Raw genomic sequence first — 21,534 nt, forward strand, 5'->3', positions numbered from 1 at the left:
ACCTTAGTGCCCGTTAGTGCACCCTGAGGGAAAATGCTCAGATGAGCTAATTGAAAGAGGAGGACGCATAGAACATCAAGTGAGTTATGCCTACATACTAGTTTGCAAGTTTACTAGGTGTTATGCCTACATACTAGTTTGCAAGTTTACTAGGTGTTATGCCTACATGCTAGTTTGCTCCATGTTCCATCGCGAGGAACCATGCTCAGATGAGCGAATTGAAAGAAACTGAATGTAGGCATTGGTACCAAAAGCTGGCGAAGCGCCATAACTAGAACATTTCTGAAGCTTAGGAATTCAATAAACCTTAAAACCTAGTAAAGACTAAATGTCACCTTCTTTATATTTGCCTTTTCTCCTCTATTCAGGGCAAGTTTGAGGTTTCAATAAGATTTCAGTGACTGCAGCAAAAGCAGGAAGTGTACATCAGCAAGAGGAGTATGAAACTTGCACGCACTTACTCATGCTTAGTTTACTTGTCTACTAGCCTTGATAGTTAAGACTCAAAAGTTGGGTGGTCATGCCACACAAAACTTCTACTATCAGGTATAACAGAATGAGAAATGAAAGTAGATAATTCAGTTTGTTAAAAATACGTGTTAGGATGGTCAGGACAAGTTCATAATTCACATGTTAGATTTATAGCTTCCACATTAAGTGGCTTACATGGATTTCAACATAATTGGTTTTCAATAAGAACAAACCTGATACTATTTTCTTTGTTGTTAATGAACTTATGTAGCCACTGTATCAAGGGTGGATGCGCATTTGGACTTGTTGACCCATATTCTTCCATATGAGATTGGCGTATTCAGGATGATCCACAAAGGGGTTCCTGTTGTGCTGATACAGTCTGCATATTCTGTCATTTCTCATTTTTTCTGCTCTTGATGGAGGATCCAGTTCATTCCATCTCAGTAACACAGACAGAAGTCCCATTTCTCTTTTTTCTACAGGACATAAGTTTGTCATATTAGGAAATAATGTTCCAGATGCTTGGATATGACATTTGCATTAACTTGTAATATCCTATGGGCTATATGTACTCTTACCTGTGTCATGGTTGCAGAGAACATCAATTTCCTTTAAATCACATTAAAGAAGTTGTGGTCAATTTGAATGCTAAATCCAAAGGGCAGCCTCAGATTCATATATGATGCCAAAACACCACACAGTTTTGATTCAAAATTCATAAAATAAAATTTAGGTATATAGGATTAAATGCAAAGGAAGAAGCCTAAAAAATAAGAAACTAAGAAAAAAGCTTCCCTATTATACCCAGAAGATGCCCCAATTTATTGAGGAGCTTGATAGGAGAAATTCATAGTGGATCTGAAAAAAGTACGAAGAAAGAAAGTTGAAGAGAGAAAATGAGAGGGAGAGAAAGTGGAGAAGAGTAAATTTGAGAAAAAAACTGAGATGGGGGACCTGTACGTCCCCCAGCTTCTATTTATAGCTTGGGGTTGAGTATAATTTACAATATTGCCCCTACTTCAAGTGAAAAACCCTAATTCTCTATATCTCCTATTCTACTTGTTCCCTTTACATGAAATTTAGTCCATAGACATAGTTTGACGTGTAGAACAAGATTACATCAAGAAATATAAATAACGCCATGATAAAATAACCAAAATGCTCATGTTCTTGTTTTTTCACACTCCCCCTCAAGTTGGAGAGTATATGTCGAACAATCCTAGTTTGTCACAGAAGTTCAGGAATTCACATTTTCCCAATGCTTTAGTTAGGATATCGCCAAAATTGATCACCAAACAGAACATATGGAGTAATTACCTCTTTCCTCATTATTGCATCTCAGATAAAGTGACAATCTACCTCTATATGTTTTGTTCTTTCATGAAAGACTAGATTGTTTGCAATGAAGATTGCCGCCTGCTTATCATAATACATAGTCATAGGATCCTTCTGATTGAGGCCAAATTCCTGGACAACATATTTTATCCACATTAGCTCACTGACAATGTGGGTCATTGCTCTATATTCAGCTTTTGCATTGGGCTGAGCAACGTCATTCTGCTTTTTTACTTTTGTAACTAACTAAATTTCCTCAAGAAAAGGCACAATATCCGGTCATTGATTTTCTATCAAACTTGGAGATTGCATAGTCATCAGAGAAAACCTCAATCCTCAAGTGATTATTAGGTTTGAAAAGTAGACCTTTTCTTGGTGTTCCCTTTAGATATCTCAAGATTCTTTGTGTAGCCTCTAGGTGAATCTTATGTGGATGCTCCATGAATTGGCTCACTACACTCACTACAAATGAAATATTTGGTCTAGTAACTGTAGCATTGATGAGTTTTGAGTCCTACCTCCATAGGTATATCCGCAGGTTTAGCCCCTAGAAGACCATATTCTTGAAGCATATCAGTAACATATTTCTTTTGAGTCAGCATTGTTCCTTCCTTGTTTCTCGCTACTCAATACCTAAAAAAATATTTTAGTTGACCTAGATCCATAGTCTGAAAGTGATTCATCAAATGGGATTTAACTGTTTCAATATCTGATTTGTCACTCCCAAATAGGATGAGATCATCTACATATACCAGTAAGATAATAATTCCAGATGGTCGTTTCAGAATAAATAATAAGTGATTACAATGTATTCTACAAAATCCCATGGATATAACCACTTGATTAAAATTTTCAAACCAAGTTTGCGAACTCTGTTTTAAGCCATAAAAAACTTTCTTGAGTTGACATACCTTATGTGTCTCCCCTTGAGCAACATACCCTGGAGGTTACTCCATATAGACTTCTTCCTCAAGGTCACCATATAAGAAGATATTTTTAATAACTAGTTGAAAAAGAGACTAACTTTGATGGACTACACTTGAATTAAGTATAAAAACAGAGGACAAACGAGCAACTGAAGAAAGTCTCAAAAAACATCCACCCCAAATATCTGTGTATACCCTTTGGCAACAAGACGAGCTTTATACCGTTTAACTGATCTATTCGAGTTATATTTAATAGTATAGACCCATTGACACCCGACTATAGCATCACCTAGAGGTAAGTCACATAACTCCCATCCCTCTATCAGTTAGTGCTTCGATCTCTACATCCATGACATTCTTCCAATGAGGTTGCAATAAAGCCTCTTGCACTGAAGAAGGAATAGTGCAAGTGGAGATGGACAAAGCAAACTTACGATAGTTATTAGACAAGGAATTAAAGGAGACAAAATGAGATAAAGGATGGTGGGTACTTTTACAAACACATTTCCGAAGAGCAATAGGAAGGTGTACATCACTTACCTCAGGATCAGGAGATGATGAAGAAATATGGTCAGATGTGATGAGGAGATCTGGATCAGAATGAAATGGTTGTTGTTGGTGCTGGTCTACCTACTATGGTTTTTCAGTAGGAGCATCTCGTGAGGCTAGAGCACATTCATCAATTGGAAGAGGAATAACCGGACTAGGTATAGAGGGTTCAGGTGGAACCGACTCAGATTTACAAGATTCAAAAAACGAAACATTCTTGAAAAAGGTAACATCAGCAGATACAAATGTTTTTCTCATAGATAGACAATAACGTTTATACCCTTTTTGTGTTCGAGAATACCCAAAAAATACACACTTGATAGACCGTAGAGATAACTTATCTTTTGACTGATCAAATACATGTGCAAAGCATACACACCCAAAGACCCAAGGTGACATTGGAAACAAAGGTTCAGTAGGTAAAACAATCTGAATAGGAATCTTGCCATCAAGAACAAAAGACGACATTCTATTTATCAGAAAGCATGTAGTAAGAACAACATCACCCCAATAAGTCTTAGGTACATTCGTGTAAATCAACATAGTGCGAGCTACCTCAAGTAAATGACAATTTTTTGCGTTTAGTAACTCAATTTTGTTGTGGAGTGAACACAAAAGAAGTCTGATGAATAATTCCTTGTGATTGACACAAATAACACATTTTACGATTCATAAACTCAAGACCGTTATTTGTATGCAAGATATGGATAGAAGTTGAAAATTGTTCTTTATTTCATTATAAAATAGTTGAAATACATCAAAAGCTTTAGATTTGTCTCACATGAGATAAATCCAAGTACATCAACTGAAATCATCTATAAAGGAAATAAAATACCTATGACCAAACTGACTAGTCACAGGACAAGGACCCCAAACATCTGAGTAGACAAGCTCAAAAAGTTTACTTGTCTTATGAGATGAAACAGGTGAATCAGCCGTGTAGTGCATGTAAAGTACTGTTTGGGTTGTGGCTGCCCAGATAGTATAATCCCCCTCTCTCACGAACGGAATTAATCATCTTCCTCATCACGGGATCCTAAAAGACACAATGAGTAGGGTAGAATGTTAAAGAAAAATTCATAGACTTAGCCACCGGATTGACAGACAACAGATTTAAAGGAATTTTGGAACTAATAGTCTAGATTCAGGGGAAAGAAAATGTGCAAAGGTAACATTTCCCATCATCAGCAAGATTAACATGCTTAACGAGAATAGACTCATTTAAGCCAAAAAATAGTGAGGACATACCTGACATGTGTGTTGTGGCACCGGAATCAAGAACCCAAGATGGGGAATGAAACACTGAGAGTGCAGAGATACCTGCAGGAGGAGTCTTATGTGCCAAGGATGCAGAGGGAGTAGCCAGCTATGCCATATGTTGGGAGATTTGTTGCTATTGCTATGAAATCTATTGTTGTTGTTGAATCAATTTCTGTAATTCACTTGGAGTACCAGGTAGGATTGTAGTTTCAGACTTTGGTGTTGTACCTTCATTTTTAATAGCATTTGCCCACACATGCTTCCCAAAATTTACCCAACATCTATCTGAATAGTGATTGGTACGTCCACAGTGAACACACTTGCGCTCAGATTTACCATCTCCTCGGCCTTGTCCTCTACCGGAATTATCTCTACCTTTGCCTCTACCAGTCCCTGTGCGTCCCTTGGACGTATCAATAGAATCAGATGTTGTAGCTGATGTATTAAGGGGTAGTAGCTTCACCCACTTTAGAATCTTTTTTAGCTCTAGTGAGATGGGGGAAGAACCCATGGTGTAGCCAAACACCAAGGCCGAAGACTGTGCAAGTCCAGTGCACAGCAATAGCACCGGCGGCCAAGGCCAAGTGCAAAGGCACGACCCAGAGGGGCGCACGCATATGGCCGGCCCGGAACCAGCTGCAACGGAAGAAGACACACTTGAGCTTGCCAAACGGATGGCCAAGCAACAAGGTGCACAACAACCCCAACAGCTAGCTCAGACAAAAGGCAGCACGCCAGCAGACACTTCTGGCAGGGCGAAATGGGGTTGGGCGCGACCGGGAATCCTGGCAGGGCGAAATGGGGTTGCTGGCGCACGGCCAGGACTCCAGGCGGGGCGAAATGGGGTTGCCCGCGCACGACCAGGCTTCCAAGCGGGGCAAAATGGGGTTTCCTCAGGACGCCAGGCGCCAACGCGCGCGCGGCAGGACTCCAAGCGCAGGCACGCGAAATGGGGTTTCCTGAGGCGCCAGGTGCCCGCGCGCGAAATGGGGTTTCCTGAGGCGCCAGGCGCCAGGCGCCCACGCGCGAAATGGGGTTTCCTGGCGACCAAGTCGCCAGGCGCCCGCCTGACCAGGGCGCCCTTGTTGCCAGAAACCGAATTTTCAGGATCTGGCGAATTTCTGGGCGTTTTTAGAAATTTCAAAGGGCCAGGACGAATTTTGAGCCTTTTAATGCCCAGGGGAGGATGCTATAAATAGGAGGGACCTCTCCCATTGTAAAAGGAGGAGGAATTTCGGATTCTTAGCATTCTTTGCTCTTCGAGTGTATAGAGAGAGTTTTTAGCCTTGGCCTTCAAGAGTGTTTGGCCACCCTTTGTATTCTCAATACAAAGTAGGCTTTTCTCTTCTATATCTTGGTCTTTTCGTTGTCCCTTTTGGCTTAAAACTTCTTGTGTGAAGCATCGGTGGGAAGATCTGAGGCTCAAGGAGGCTGACTAGTTCTTCGGAAGAGCTAGGCCGCACGGGGTAGATGTTCCGCTGGGCTAGACGGACTTAGCCCAAATCTAACCGCGTGACAACTGGTATCAGAGCAGCATTCCATCCATGACGTCCACAAGTGGAGAAGTAGCAGCAAGAGGTATGGAAACACTCTCTGAAAACGATTTAAGTTTTGGTGATTTCAAGTCCAGGCTTGTTAGCTTGAAAAATCAGCTTTCAAGACTGGAGGAGTTCGTACGTGACATTGTGCATGGCCTACACCCTGTCCCTAACTTGTCCCACAAGGTTTTTGGACAACGTACATAGTGCCATGGCAGTGATGCGAATTGAAATCCAGAGAGTGGACTGAGATGTTAAGACCATCGAAAAAGAAGTGGGGGCAAGACTCACTCTATGCGAGAGAGCCCTTGCGAATGGAGAAGGTTCACAAGGAGGTGCTAAGACCGGTTCTGCTGGGAGAGACAGCAGAGAGGCGCCAGATCCGGTGCTGATTTCTAGAAATTGCTGGGATAGGCAGCAAGGAGGCGCCAGTTCCGGTGCTGCTAGGAGAGACAGCAGCAAGGCGCCGGATCCAGTGCTGTTTTCCAGAAATTTCTGGGATAGGCAGCAGGGAGGCGCCAGATCCGGTGCTGCTGGGAGAGACAGCAACAAGGCGCCAGATCCGGTGCTGATTTCCAGAAACTGCTGGGAAAGGCAGCAAGGAGGTGCCAGTTCTTGTACTACTGGGAGAGACAGCAGCAAGGCGCCCGATCCAGTGCTGTTTTCTAGAAATTGCTGGGAAAGGCAGCAAGGAGGTGCCAGTTCCTGTACTACTGGGAGAGACAGCAGCAAGACGCCAGATCCGGTGCTGCTTTCTTGGAAATGCTGGGAGAGGCAGCATGGAGATGCCAGATCCGGTGCTGCTGGGAAAGACAGCAGAAAGGCGCCATATCCAGTGCTGCGTTCCAGAAACTGCTGGCAGAAGCAGCAAGCCAACCATGAGTGGGTGGCGTACGGTGATGGCGCGCAGACGAGGACGTCTGCATTATGGCGGTGGGAGTATGAGACGAGAAAATTCTGGCTCGACGACGGATACTTCCATGCTAGCAAGCTCAGCCCAAAGCAAGCTCGATGGCAAGTTTTCTTGGCCAAGTTTGAATTTCAGATGAGGTACAAGTTGGGGAAAGCCTATGCTGTTGCAGATACCTTAAGCAGAAAAACGAACTCTGCTATGCCTTTTGATGGAGAAAAGGGCACATGGGTATTGACGCATATACAGTGCACAACACCAGATTGCATTGCTGGAACACACTCAGAAACGGAATTCGTGCGTGCAGCAGAGGCAGAGGTGCGTGTGGCGCTATGCGAACAGCGCTTAGTAACCTCAAGGTGTGAAGCAGCAAGCGGCAGACCTTTCACGCGCATCATGCGCGATGCGGTAGCGGCTGCGCGAGACGGATATACGCGTAGCACATGCGTCGGCACTTGTTTCAACCGCACCACGTGCAGTACGGTAGCAGCAGAACCTGATGTGGCGCACGGCGCACACATAGACGCAGGAGACATGCGGTTTGTGCAAGGCGTGCTTGCGCACATGCAGGACCATCTTGTCGTAGAAACGGAAAATGCGACTTGGCGATTACGAGTTGTAGCAGCAATTACACATGTTAGTGCTTCGTTGCTAGACCGGATTCGCACTGGACTTCACCAAGATGCCCACACCTTCAGCATTGTGCAAGTTGCAACTTTGGGTGAGAGGAGAAGACTATGGCTTGACGACGGATTGCTCAAGACCAAAGGTAATCGACTTTATGTGCCTAAGTACTATTACCTACGGCATGACTGCTTGAGGGAATACCATGATTCCTTGTGGGGAGGACATCGAGGCCAAAGATGGACATTGGCCTTGCTCTTTGGCCAGTACTATTGGCTAGACATGGAGGAGTTTGTGTACACATGTTTTATCTATCAACAAGATAGGATGAAACAAAGAAAGCCCGGAGGCTTGTTACAGCCTTTGCCCATTCCAAAACGGCCGTGGGAGTCTACTTCAATGGACTTCCTTTCTGGTTTGCGCAAGAAAGAAGGGCTTGAGTCTATCATGGTAGTGGTGGACCAAGTTACGAAGCACGGAACATTCGTAACAGTGCCAAGTGATTGTACAGCAGAGGAGGCTGCTCAAGCTTTCATGGCACAAGTGGTGAAGCACTGGGGTGTGCCCACAACGATCATCAGTGATCGTAACCCCAGATTCACAAGAAAATTTTGGACCGAGTTAATTAAACTATTGGGAATTACTGAAAATTTTTCCACTAGTTTTCATCCTCATACTGACAGCCAAACGGAGCTTATAAAGACCGAGAGGAGCGCAAAAGGGGCAAGCCCCAAAAGACGCAATACTTGGCAAAGCGGCGGGGTCAACCGGAAAGTTAGGCAACATGGCAAGACACTGTCGAGTTGTAGCAATCCGAGAAGGAGGTGGCCCACTATCGCCAGGGGATGCAGACGAGGGCATCTGCCTTATGGCGGTGGGAGTATGAGATGAGGGAAGAAGCCATGGTGTAGCCAGACACCAAGGCCGAAGACTGTGCAAGTCCAGTGCACAGCAATAGCAGCGGCGGCCAAGGCCAAGTGCAAAGGCACGGCCCAGAGGGGCGCACGCATATGGCCGGCCCGGAACCAGCTGCAACGAAAGAAGACACTTGAGCTTGCCAAACGGATGGCCAAGCAACAAGGTGCACAACAACCCCAACAGCCAGCTCAGACACAAGGCAGCACGCCAGCAGACACTTCTGGCAGGGCGAAATGGGGTTGGGAGCGACCAGGAATCCTGGCGGGGCAAAATGGGGTTGCTGGCGCACGGCCAAGACTCCAAGCGGGGCGAAATAGGGTTGACCGCGCACGACCAGGCTTCCAGGCGGGGCGAAATGGGGTTTCCTCAGGACGCCAGGCGCCAACGCGCGCGCGGCTGGCAAGGTGCCTGCGCACGAAATGGGGTTTCCTGAGGCGCCCGCGCGCGAAATGGGGTTTCCTGGCGACCAGGTCGCCAGGCGCAGGCCTGACCAGGGCGCCCTTGACACCAAAAACCGAATTTTCAGGATATGGCGAATTTCTGGGCGTTTTTAGAAATTTCAAAGGGCCAGGACGGATTCTGAGCCTTTTAATGCCCAGGGGAGGAGGCTATAAATAGGAGGGGCCTCTCCCATTGTAAAAGGAGGAGGAATTTCGGATTCTTAGCATTCTTTGCTCTTCGAGTGTATAGAGACAGTTTTTAGCCTTGGCCTTCAAGAGTGTTTGGCCACCCTTTGTATTCTCAATACAAAGTAGGCTTTTCTCTTCTATATCTTGGTCTTTTCGTTGTCCCTTTTGGCTTAAAACTTCTTGTGTGAAGTATCGGTGGGAAAATCCGAGGCTCAAGGAGGCTGACTAGTTCTTCGGAAGAGCTAGGCTGCACGGGGTAGATGTTCCGCTGGGCTAGACGGACTTAGCCCAAATCTAACCGCGTGACATCTAGGCTCAATAGTCTATACCCTATTAAAGGTAGTAGAGAGGTTAGGTATTCACTTGAGGCCAAAATTTGTGCCTTTATGCTGTCAAATTCAGCACCAAATCTATTTAGAGATTTTGCCACAAGAAATTGACATTGCTGTTTTCGAAGTTCCCTAAAAGGATGAAAAACATTAATTTCTTGCCAGATACTTAGAAAAGAATTATAGTAATCTGTCATTGTTCTGTTATCCCTTTTTAAGCCAAAAAAATTTGTATATAATTCATAAACCTTGGAAAAAATGCTCTATTGATTCCATACTGTTGACAAGCCAAGTCATCATTTGACTATCTTCAGTCTCCCAATCATCATCCTAAGGAACAGAAGAATCATCTCTAATAAATTTTAGTTTTTTCCAGCCCTTCAAGTACATTCTAATAGATCTGGACCAAGTAATATAATTATCACCATTCAACCTATCAGAGATGATAGTAATAATATTTTTACTATCAAGATAATATGACTCATTCGTTGGAGTATAAACCTCACCAGAATCAACCATATTAAATATATAAGAATACTAAACAGATCAAATAAACCTTCTGAAAGTTCCAAATCAACTAGCTCAAGGGGGCCCCACAATGTAAAATCACAATTAGGGTAGATATAAGATGTGAGTAGATCAAACACTCTAAAAGATCCAACAAGGGGATCAAATTCAGAAGATAAAGATCACTGAAACCTGCACTAGGGCTGACATCAGTGCACAGATGACGTCAATAGTCACAGTTCTGGAACTTTGGCGCACACCCTTGGATCAGCATAAAAAAGCCTCTTTCAGCAGTTTAGAACATCAAAATCTGCTCTTAGAACAGAGAACCAGTAACCCAAGGGTTATGGCAGAAAGAACCAGTAGCCAAAAAACTGAAAAAAAAATTAATTCTTTTATGTAGACATCTGCCTCAAAAAGGAGAAAAACTTACAAAAATCTTCCCAGATGTGATCTACTGCTCTGATACAATGTCAAAAGTAAGAAGAAAGAAGGTTGAAGAGAGAATGAGAGGGAGAGAAAGTGAATAAGAGTAAATTGAGAAAGAAACTAAGATGGGGGACCTGCACGTCTCCCAACTTCTATTTATTTATAGCTTAGGGTCGAGTACAATTTACAAAATTGCACATACTTTAAGTGAAAAATCCTAATTCTCTATATCTCCTATTCTAAAGTGTCCCCATTTACATGAAATTTGGTCCATAGACATAGTTTGACATGTAGAACAAAATTACATCAAGAAATATAAATAAAGATAAGGTAAAATGACCAAAATGCTCATGTTCTTGTTTTTCAAGAGGATCTTTTGTTGTTCCATGCAGCTCACAACGCCAACTTAATGGGCACCATAACTCAAGGGTCTATCTGACATTTCCTAGCGGTGAATCATAAAGTTGGGTACTGAAATTTAATCTTTTGGCAATTACAATAAAGTTGAAACTTGCATGAAATTCAATAGTGGATAATCATTGTATTTACGTATTCATTTAACCTACCAATGTTTGGTGAATCAGAGAGGTGCAGTTGTGGGCCCTCATGTGATTGATGAAATCCATAGCGCACTGCCATGTACATTAATGACCTGGCTATATCCCCACGAACCTGTAGGTTGCAATTGATTCTAATTAAAAACATAATAAAGAAGGCACTCATAGACTAATACATCTCCATAACTTATAACATGTGAAGTAACCTGACAAGTTTGTGTAAAAATAACGTCAGGTAACAAGAAGCTCCAATCAGATCCCACAAGACAGTAGAAACATGTACCTGCATGGGTGGCGCCCATCTTTTATCGTCTGTCTCTGTGTCATAAGCAGCTTCCTTGTTTGCTGGCTTCATACATTCTCTCGAATAATTATCACATTCTCCATAATACTTGTTCCCACGTGATGAATTTACTGCAAGAAAGTGTTTCTACTATCAAAAGTGCAAATTCATGGTATGAATGGCAGCCCATCAAAAACATCTTCAAATAAAAAATACTATAAGAACACCATTTCCAGTAGTATCCTAATCTCATGACAGGATTCCTGTAACTTACCATTGGTGTCTGCTGGCCGAATATTATGTAAGTCAGTTAGTGATGGACCATTAGTTAGACCATAAGAACGTGGCCATAAATGTTCTCCTGTAAAGAAGATGAAATTACACCCAGATGATCATATAAGGCTCAATTACCCTAAGGAAAAAGTAAATGAAACTGCTATGGAAAAATTGTTGAGTTGTAGTGGAGGAAATAGCAGGAACCCACACTTTGTATGGATGGATTCCTGACACCTACGCCACCAGTTAGGCAAAGGCCTCAAATGGAGTAACGTCGACCTTTTTCAGTTGCTTAATGCATTGAATGATGGCAAGATGACAACTTACTACTCATAAGTTATAACTAGAGAAATTAAAAAAACTCACTATTCCATCCCACTAATTTTCCTGCCAACGACTTAGAGACTGCTTTCAGAGAATATATTTCAACTCTGCACAAACCATGAGCAAATCAAGACAAAGAAGATAGAAGGAAACAGCAGTATTGGTGAGTCAGAAGGAAACTAAATAAACACTGGAAGATGGGAAAAGGACAGTGTATATACGACCAGCGTCCAACAAGCTTACATCTTTGAGGATTTTTGTGGTTTGTCAATATCCGCTGCATCGAGAATCTTTAAAGCATCCCATACCTGCTTTATATCAAATTTACTTAGACATCCATTTCAATCGAGTACTATAGAAACATCTAATAGGATAAGAAACTACAGGAGCAAACAATGTACAATGAGAAACTATATGTTATGAACCTTGCAGGCACCTTTTTGTAAGGTATGGATCGATGGCCCGAAACAATATAATTGAGCTTTCTCATCAATGCGATGCCTTCCTCGTTCTCGAGATGGGAGTAATACAGTGAAACATCTTCGCAAAGATAACTGGATAAAGCAGCAGGATCACCGCAGGCAGCAACTAATACAGTGAGAGAACATAAGAAAACAACGGCGGTTTTGGGAGCCAAACTCCGCAAGAAATTGAAACATTTCGGTCCCCTGCAGTAAGCGAACCGAAGAAGAATTTGTCACAAACGAATGTAAATTTTTTGCTTTTACTTCGGACAAAACGCGGGCCACCGATAACAGGATAGGGTTAAAATTCAAAATGACAAGAAAGCAGTCAATAACAACAATTTTAACGGACGCCATTAAAATTTGGAATAAAGAAAAGGAGATTGTGCAACTGATAAATTCAAAATGTTAAAAAAGGAGGAAAGAAAAGTATCGAAGTGCAGCAAGGAGACGGAGACGATGGGTTCTAACCGCAAACAAAATCGAGAAGCTGGTCTATCTATGTGAACATTAAGCTTCAAGACTCTATTTTGGTTTCTGCGCTGAAGAAAAGAGACGGATGCATTGACTCTATGGGTGGCTGTAATGGGCTCTCTAATTTGACGTTGGCGGGAGATGAAGCCACCGTTTCGGGAGGGGCAGAAAAAGGTACAATTGAGGAGGAGCGACGATCGCATTTCAAGATTTGATCGTTTTATTTATAAAAAGAATTACAAACTGTTGCTTGGAGGCCTGGAGCTCTCCCGTCACACAGGGGATTTCGAGCTACACACATGCAAGCGGGGAGGGGGGCTCGGATAAGGTGATGGGCACCAGCGTGCAACGCTGCAACGTTAAATAAGCTATTGGCCGGCCGATCATTTTTTGGAAAAAAGTATTTAAACCTAACTCTACGAGTAGGGGTAGCTTCGAGCCGGCTTAAGCTCGGCTCAGTACCGGCTCAGTTCGATTCGGCATCTGGATTTCGAGTCAAGTTCGGCTCATTAACAGGTCCAATGGGAACCAGGAGCAGGGGAGCGTGAGTTAGGGGGGTGGGGAGTGGAGGGGGGGAATTCTTTTTCCCCTCGTCATCGTCGAGCCCCTCCCGTTTGCTATTGTCGTTGTTGACAGTTGCTCGTCGACCACCTCTGTAGTCGTCCGTTTGATTTCTTTCTTCCCTTGCCTTCGCCTCTGTTTCCATCGCCACCACTTCCGTCACCGTCACTTTTGTCGTAGTCGTCATCCCCGACGACAGATCCTCGCTGGTGGTCGTCTCAGCGTAACCCCCCCTGCGCGAAGATGATTTTCACACGTGCAAGATAATCTCCTTCCTCCTGGCTCTTGAAAAATTTGAATATATATTTTAGTAGAAATAAGTTTCTAGTGACTATTAGTGTCTCATGTTTTTTGTAAATATTTTTTAATTGAAAATTCTTATTAAAAAAATTATATAAATTTCTAGGTAAGATTTTCTTGCCAATATGGGCTAGAAAAACGTATAGAAAATTTTTGAATAAGTATTTGACAGTTGATGCTGTAAAACTTTTAGCATGAGACAAATTTTATTGCAATTTTGTGTTTGACATTTATTTGATTAAAAAAATATCGATATTAAGTATAATAATATATTATATTGATTATTAATTTTTATTTATTTCCCTATAAGAGGCAATAAGAGGTCCGTTTAACTTTCCTAATAAAATTTTAAAATATTTCTTGTAATTTTCTAATAAGTCACTAATAGTAATAGGATTTTATTTAACGATTTTTTTGGAAATATGTATCATAGAGGCACTAAGGATATAAATTTTCAACCAGGGGCACAATAGAGGCCATAGTAAATTTATGGCTAGATTCAAAAATTACAAAATAAGCTAGACAACATTTGGAGTAAAAAAGATTAATATTAGTGTGTTTTAATCCATTATTGACAATTAATCATGAATCTCCCCTATCATTTTTTTTAAATGTATGCACAATTTTAAATATAATTTATTCGACATATATTTTATATAGAGTATTAAATATAGGTTAAGCTTAAACTCGGCTAGAACTCGAGCTCGAACTTAGTTAAAATTATTAGGCTCGAGTTTGATTACAATTTCAAGTTTGAGGCTAGGGTCGGCTCGAGCTCAAATTCGAAGTATTTAAATCAAGCTCGACTTGAACAAGGTTCTTATGCCCAATTTTAAGTAAAGGTCATTCTCAATTTTATGTAAAATGTATGTATAATTTTATATACAATTTATTTGATATGTACTTTTTAAAAATTTAAAATATATATTTGTTTCAACATTCATTTAAAACTTTTTAAAAAAATACATGTTTTGAATTTGGGCTCGAGATCGAGCTCGGCTCGAATTCGGTTAAAATTATTAGGCTCGAGCTTGATAAAAATTTGAGGTTAGAGCCTAGGCTTGACGCGAACTCGAGTTCAAAATATTTAAATCAAGCTCGGCTCAAACATCGTAGATGCCAATAAGTTTTGTGTGACCAGGTTGGGTCAGTTTAGTTTTGACTAATTTTTGGGTCTATATAAACTATAAATCAGTTGGTCCGCTGAACCAAATTCAACTAGCCGGTCCCAGTCAAAACCCAATCGACATAAACCGCCCCGCTCTCTTTCTCACCCAATGCACCTCCAGCCTAGGGTTTTCTCTTCGCAAAAACACATGAACTGTTCACTCGTATGCTAATGTTCCCTCATTCGTTCCCGCCTTCGTAGACACGGCCAACCTCCCTGTGAAAACTCTAACCACTGATGGTTTACGCTATGTCTTTTTCTCTTTCGCTCCATCCATGTCTCCACGAAATTTAGGGTTTCTCTACCGTGTCTTTTCCTAACTTGATTGTCCGTATATCAGTATCGGCTTCGTTTGAAATTTATTCCTGCCTTGGGGCGCTTGATCCCTCGGATCTGTTTTAGGTTTTTATCTTTATCCATGGATGACGCCCTGCCCGGCTCGTCCATAGCTAGGCGCCTCGCCTCCTGCGACAAGCACGTTAGAGACAAAGCTCTTCGCTCTCTAGGCAAATGGCTCGCGTCACATCCGGACGTCAGGGACGAGGAGCTTTGCTGGATCTGGAAGGGGCTTTTCTACTGCATTTGGCATGCAGACAAACAGCACATACAGGTCGAACTCATAAATCGAGTTGCTTCTTTCGTAGTTAGTCTTGATAATTTCATTGCCATCCGTTATTTCGAGGTCTTTCTGTCCACAATGCGCCGTGAGTGGAGTGGGATCGATTTCCTAAGGTTAGATAAGTTCTATCTATTGATTAGAAGGTTTTTGAGTCATTACTTTCTTTTATTGAAGAAAAAATCTTGGGATTTTGAACTTTCAAATAAATTTGCGGAGATATTGGCAGACAAGACTCTTTTGGTAGTAGATAAATATCCAGCGCAGGGTGTTAATAATCACATTTCTGAAATTTTCTTGGAAGAGCTCACAAATTTTTTGCCAGTTCCGGTGGAAATCCTAGATATACTGATCAAACCTTTTCTGTCGGTTATGGAGAAGTTGCCAGATAAAGTTTTGTTGAATAAGATTAAATCGAATATGTTCAATTGTTTGCTTGAGAATGGCAGGATACTTTTGGATCAGAAAAAGAAGGGAAATTCTAATACTCAAGATGAAATTGCCAACCTTGGGAGTATCGCATTGAAGATGGGGTTCGCTAAGAAGTTCTTTGATCTCGCTTCTTCTCCTGATACTGTTCAGGGAAATAGAAAATTTCTGTTTTCTTTGCATGAGGACTATCTTAAGCTGGAGAAGGATTTTGAGAAGTTAGGAATTGAGGTAACAGAGCTAGCTGGAGAGGTTGTAGCTGATTCTAATATATCTTCGAACCAAGTTGAACCATATTTGGAGAATGGTAGTACTTTGGTCTATAAGGCTTCGAAGAAGAACAAAAAGAACAAGAAGGCCCCAAAAGACGCTGTTAAGGATTTTGGTTCAGATGAAAAGCTTGGAAATGGGTTTATCAAGTCTTCTGAGCAAGTTGAACAGACCTTGGAGAGTTGTATTGACTTGGCTGAAGGGCCATCAAAGAAGAGGAAGAAGGTAGAAAGAGCATCTAATGGAACCAGTGGAAAATCAAAGTCTAAAAAGAATGGGTTGTCTGGTTCTGCCACTGGTAAAGAACCAGTGCTGAAAAATGAAAGTGAGAAAGTTAATAATGGTGATGAATCATATGATTCTTTGACTGATAGTGGGCATCCTATTACTTTGGATGAATGTGTTATTTCAAATCTACAAAAGCAGTTTGAAAAGGCTGCAGCAGACGCTGGGATGGATGTGATTTTGTGTCCTATGCCTTCTGGCCCAGTCAATGGTGCCACATCAAAGAAGCGAAAAAAAGCCAAAAATGTGGTTGGGATGGATGAAAAGCAGGCTTCTGTTCAGCAATCTGATGATGAGGTTGAACCTGAGAAGGGGTTGGAAAAGAGTGGGGATAAGAGTTCCAAGAAGGTTAAATTTTCAATGAAAAATAACCTTGTGTGGAAGCCCCATAATCCTTTACCTCCACAGAGTTTGAGATTACCTCCATCGGCCACTCCCAGAGGCAGTGCACTTAAGAAGGGGATACCGCCAGGTCCCATTAATGAGACCCTGGCAGTGAAGAGAAAAGTGAAGAAGAAGGTTTGTTCTGTGAAGAAGGGGATGAAAACTCGCAAAAGTGTTTCCGCATCTATCAAACGTCTTCGGAAATTGCAAACTCTTTCTGTGTAGACAAGTTGGAACAGAACACAATTTTCACATGTTCTAGATTTCAGTTTCATGTATTGTACTTTCTACTTACCACAGATTATTTCTTCTGCAGATGGTGTTATTTATTTTGTATAAGCCACATTTTTAGTCAAATTGTGTTGGATATATGCGTGTCCAAGAAAATTTCTGTCATTCACTCATGAGAAACTATTCTTCTAAAAGTACATGATGCATCAGGTTATTCAATTTGCAAGAGTTTGGTATTTCAATTTGCATAATTTGAATTGTTTACAAAAATCATTATTCTTGTAGGTTTTTCAACACTTGAGAGGGATCTGTTTTTCTACGGTGCTAAAGTTTTTCATTTGCATATCATTTTATGGTCTTGATCAATCTAGATGTTCCATGCGAAGCATTTGATTCTTCTAACTTTTTAGTGTTTTTTATAGAATCTTTGGAGCAATAATTTTGTCTTTTTTTGGGTTACTGACTCTTTTGTATAACATTGCAATGTTGGGCTGGATTCAAAATACTAGATCTCTGACTTGAGCTATTATTTTAGATGGATCAGATGCTTTAAATTTTTTAATGTTTCATTTTTGTGATTGATAGTGATAGAAACTTTTAGTTCCGTCTCCATATCGCATGCTTTTGGTGCCTTTATGGTAAAATTCAAAAATTATGATCATTCTGTTGCTTCGGAATTTCTGTTGTTGTTGCAGTTCTGGAAAAAGATGAGTGGTTACTCAGTTTTCATTCCTCTTGGTGTTGGCTGTATACATATATTTTGTAATAATCTTTAAATTAGAGGGAAATTAGCCAATGCACATAATGATGAAAGAGGAAGGGGGTTTCTTTAGGAAATTAGCCAAAATACGCAATGATGTAAATGGATTGCAGGTTTTTTGTGGAATAGACATACTCATGCGTTTTGGTTTTCCTCGTTTGACCGGAAGAGTGGGTGGGAATAAGCTGAAATTTGGCAGGGGAGATTCATATTGTCTTGTTTTTCTAAATGTTCTTACTATATGTTGACCTTGCCCATTCATTTAATGAAATGAACTTTCTGATGCCCAGAGTTTCTATCATTTCGATGTAGCTTCTGGTCAGACATTTAGTGCATATCTTGGTTTGTTGTGTGTACACAGAGAGTAGGAAGATCCATTCTTCAGTACAGTGTTTATGAAAGGCTTATGAGATGAGGCTTAAGCAAAAACATCTGGAGTTATATCTCTAGTTTGGTTTAGGATCTCAAAATGGTGAATTAGGCTTCAGGGTGAGGTGTGACCATGATATCGTGAAGCAGTATTACTAGTAGAACAAGTTAATAGTTGTTGGTTGTTTTCTTGGAAACTTGATTGCGTGCACATAAGCAGCCATCCTAATACGCCCATCACAGGTGAGACCATTGTGCCAAAGGCTCAGGCTACAGCCTCCAGTTGGTCGAAGCTAGGAGATGCTTCTCGAGATCTGTAACCGTCAGGTAATAAATACTTGGAGTCTTTAGATTTAGAGCTTGCAGCGTTTCGAAACAAGCAATAGATGAAACTTCTCTACTCCCACCAAAGCTTCAGATAATACTATTATACTAGTGACTATTAAATAAACATAAAAAGAAAAAATTCTCTCTTGTTCAATATGAAATGTTTCTGTATTTTTTATGGGTGGCAGAACCGTCTTTGAGGGATGGGAACTAAAAGTTTGCAACAGATGGTGCAACCATTATTTCAGATAAACTGTACGTATGGCAATCATATTTGCTGAAATACAGTTTTTTTTTCTTTCTGAATGAACAAAGTCCTGCGTTTCGGAGGCACGCACTTTTTTTTCTTGTTTCAACAAGTGTCTCTCATCAAATCCCAGCCCTACATTCAGGTGGGGGAATCGGGTTCCTCAGCTTATCGGTACAGTAATCATAAACCATGTGGTTGAGTCGAACCCATCGGTACTTTCGAGCTTCAACGGAGCTGAGCTCTTGGTAAGACGGTCCATCCCACCAATTGTTGCCCATGGTGGTACAGCCGGCCGGTCCGGGACGTTGCAGCCTTCTATGTCGAACTCTTTGTAATAGGCGGTGAAGGGGGCTTTGCTCCAATTGATCTTCTCCAAACCACCACGCGTGGCCCAGTTGTCAGCATTCCATAAGGTGGAGTAGATGCCCATCGGCTGAGACTTGGGGTATGGGACCCCTCTTGCTTCATTGTTCTTGTACACCCTTATCGGTACATCATCCACATAAAACCTGTGACAAAGTGTACATTTATGATCTATAAAGCAATTCGTTGACGTAAATGCTATTAATTCGTTTACGATTAAACCCAGTTTATACTCCCGAGTCCTGACCCCACATCTCTCCCCCTCTCTATCTCTCTCTCTCTCTCTCTCTATCCACCGCCTTGGGCACCTCAGACTCGGAGACTAAAGTGGATGGAAGTGGACATGGAGATAAGACCAGGGAGACAGGGTTCATGTTACACTAAACCTTTCTAGACATGGAATGCTATCCAAGTCCGTGCTTACTTTTGGAATGATGTCTCATCATTTTCCAGGGAAACTCCCTTCTCCATTCTTTAGCTGCGGACTCATCTACAAGGAAAGAGACGCTAGGCTCAAAAGTTTGAACCGGTTGATGAGGACGAGAACTGGACCACATTCGCCGCTCAATTTTATGAAATTAAATGGAGCCATCGGTCTGTCTCTCTCTCTCTCTCTCCACCCATTAAATCGGTAAGGAAGAAGATCATGAATGCGGGTACTCTCTTCATCTCTCTCTTTATGAGCCTCTGTACTTAGGGAGGTTAGAGAATGCCCTTACAGTAGGGTAATGAATAATTCTGCTCTAAAATACTCACACCGTGTGGTGACGATTCCAAAGGAATGAGTAGCCGTGAAAGGCAGCAGACGGGTCGAACCAAAGGTTTACCCTCTGCTCCCTGTCACCCTTTCCTCGCGCAAAGACGTTAGTTTGCACTGTGTAGGGCTGACCTGACCGGTTCCCCAAAAATTCGAAGTCCAATTCATCTCGAACCGTGCTGTTGTCGGAACTCATCTGCGTTTAAACAAAATGGAAGGAATTTAGCAAAAATGCCAAGGGGAAGGAAAGGAGACAGGTAGGGGCCAGTGACTATTAGAGAAAAAGAAACTACAAAGATTTGGAAGGCACGTACATAAAATGCAGTGACTGTCCCGGCCGAATCCCCGGGAACGAGTTTGATCTTCATACTAACTCGTCCAAACATGTACTTTTGCTTGGAAGCGAAGCCAGAGCCTGTATTGATGGAGAATTCAAAACCAGTAAAATGACGGGAACGTAGAAGCATGTAGCAGGAGAAATTAAAATTATAGCAAAAAAATGGTGATGGTGGGTACCGGCAGATTGATCGAGCAGCAGCTGAACTGCAGACCCGTTTTCCATTTGCTTGATATGGTTCCGAGCCCATGTTACCTGGAAATCTTGATAGAAAGAGGCAGGCTTTGCCATGGAAGGGGAGAAGAAGGCAAGCAGAAGAGACACGCAGAGCGCCAAAAGAAGATCAGAAGCCATGCGCGCCATTCGTTAGTATGGGTTGTATAGTGTGAAGTGCTTTCGACGCTGGCATCTATTTATACATGGAAACACGATAGAGGTGCGGAGAACTTCAATGAACCATTAAAGAGATATTTATCGCCGTTTGATCAGAAGATCACAGGATGGCGAAAAAGTAGCCCACTTGCTTCAACTTTTTGAAAAAGTTGATGTTCATAATATAGACAATATTTACTGTTGATTATGTGGACATCACTGTATCTAAAATATGGTTGAGAAAACAAACCTTAATTGCGCGCTTTTTATAATTACGTTTTCGATATCAAGCAACCAAGCAGCTCTCTCCGTTCTAAAATTCACGAACAGTTTGATACCATCTCCTTCTGGTGGGGGTCTAAAAAATAAAGCAGCGGAAGAAATATTCCTTGATCGGCTGGCATTTTGATCTAACCAACGTTGGGCTTCCGTTGATTTAAAACATGCTTAACTGTTGTGTGGTGGAGCTCGGAATTCAATCTTGCGTCTTCTACCACTTCAGCCGCAGCTCCGGCGACAAGGCGGGGAAGGGGACAAATCGACCGACAGCGGAGGAAACGGACAGGACAAGAAGCTCCAGCTCAGTTGAAATTCCAAATTAGGCCCACAGATTTGTCCAGTAATTTTATAGGCGCAGGTTCACCTGGAAGTCACGTAGATGATTGAGACTAATGGACACGTGTCATTTACTGGTAGCTCAAGGTTTTTATAAAGTAAAGAAAAATGATGCCTCGAAAAGGGGTAAAAAAAGATAAATGTTGGACGGATAGCCAATTGTTGAGAGACACGTTTTGGTGTCGGTTGGTTTAATTCTGTCGGGGCCACCATTGGATAGCTCTTCTGTCGGGCCCACGTGTGTCTTCTCTCAAATGGGGTCGTTAGATCACGTGACTGCACGAACCTCACTTTAAATTCCGTCGGTTCGGTCCAGTATTTAAAACAACCCTCA

At 41.9% G+C, this 21,534-nt stretch overlaps 2 protein-coding genes and 1 pseudogene across 6 annotated transcripts; 1 reads left to right on the forward strand and 2 right to left on the reverse strand.

Annotated features, from left to right (window-relative positions):
* Positions 1–245: 245 nt before the first annotated feature.
* LOC137946453 (uncharacterized) lies at positions 246–13,017 on the reverse strand. 4 transcript variants are annotated; one of them, XM_068792753.1, is made up of 9 exons: positions 12,804–13,017; positions 12,305–12,536; positions 12,112–12,176; positions 11,911–11,975; positions 11,543–11,629; positions 11,269–11,399; positions 10,995–11,100; positions 705–950; positions 246–401 (listed from the first exon to the last, which is right to left on the reverse strand). In XM_068792753.1, the coding sequence occupies exons 1-8, from the start codon at positions 13,007–13,009 to the stop codon at positions 751–753; spliced, it is 1,092 nt and encodes a 363-aa protein (XP_068648854.1). In that variant the 5' UTR covers positions 13,010–13,017; the 3' UTR covers positions 246–401; positions 705–750. The 4 variants fall into 4 exon arrangements, with proteins under 4 accessions (XP_068648854.1, XP_068648855.1, XP_068648857.1 ...); XM_068792754.1 differs by lacking the exon at positions 705–950; XM_068792756.1 differs by lacking the exons at positions 246–401; positions 705–950 and adding an exon at positions 4,275–4,320.
* A 1,941-nt stretch (positions 13,018–14,958) lies between these two features.
* On the forward strand, positions 14,959–17,206 carry LOC137946949 (uncharacterized). 2 transcript variants are annotated; one of them, XM_068793237.1, is made up of 2 exons: positions 14,959–15,567; positions 15,901–17,206. In XM_068793237.1, exons 1-2 carry the CDS (start codon positions 15,254–15,256, stop codon positions 17,042–17,044), a joined length of 1,458 nt encoding a protein of 485 aa, XP_068649338.1. In that variant the 5' UTR covers positions 14,959–15,253; the 3' UTR covers positions 17,045–17,206. The 2 variants fall into 2 exon arrangements, with proteins under 2 accessions (XP_068649338.1, XP_068649337.1); XM_068793236.1 differs by having other exon boundaries at positions 14,959–17,206.
* A 1,495-nt stretch (positions 17,207–18,701) lies between these two features.
* Positions 18,702–20,606, reverse strand: LOC137945216 (probable xyloglucan endotransglucosylase/hydrolase protein 6; annotated as a pseudogene).
* Between the last annotated feature and the right edge of the window lie 928 nt (positions 20,607–21,534).

This window comes from Aristolochia californica, unplaced genomic scaffold (genome assembly GCF_029961685.1).
Source record: "Aristolochia californica isolate CCGP_79_NKW_82.1479 unplaced genomic scaffold, dmAriCali1.0.hap1 SCAF_12, whole genome shotgun sequence".
Taxonomy (NCBI): domain Eukaryota; kingdom Viridiplantae; phylum Streptophyta; class Magnoliopsida; order Piperales; family Aristolochiaceae; genus Aristolochia; species Aristolochia californica.

What these genes read in the sequence shown, in the direction of transcription:
- LOC137946949 (XM_068793236.1), top strand. Translation starts at nt 15,254, where the DNA reads ATGGATGACGCCCTGCCCGGCTCGTCCATAGCTAGGCGCCTCGCCTCC.
- LOC137946453 (XM_068792753.1), bottom strand. Translation starts at nt 13,009, where the DNA reads ATGCGATCGTCGCTCCTCCTCAATTGTACCTTTTTCTGCCCCTCCCGA. An exon ending in AAAATTAGTGGGATGGAATA is followed by an intron (nt 11,630 to 11,910) that starts GTGAGTTTTTTT and finishes TCTTCTTTACAG; the next exon opens with GAGAACATTTATGGCCACGT. An exon ending in GATGGGCGCCACCCATGCAG is followed by an intron (nt 11,101 to 11,268) that starts GTACATGTTTCT and finishes TGCAACCTACAG; the next exon opens with GTTCGTGGGGATATAGCCAG.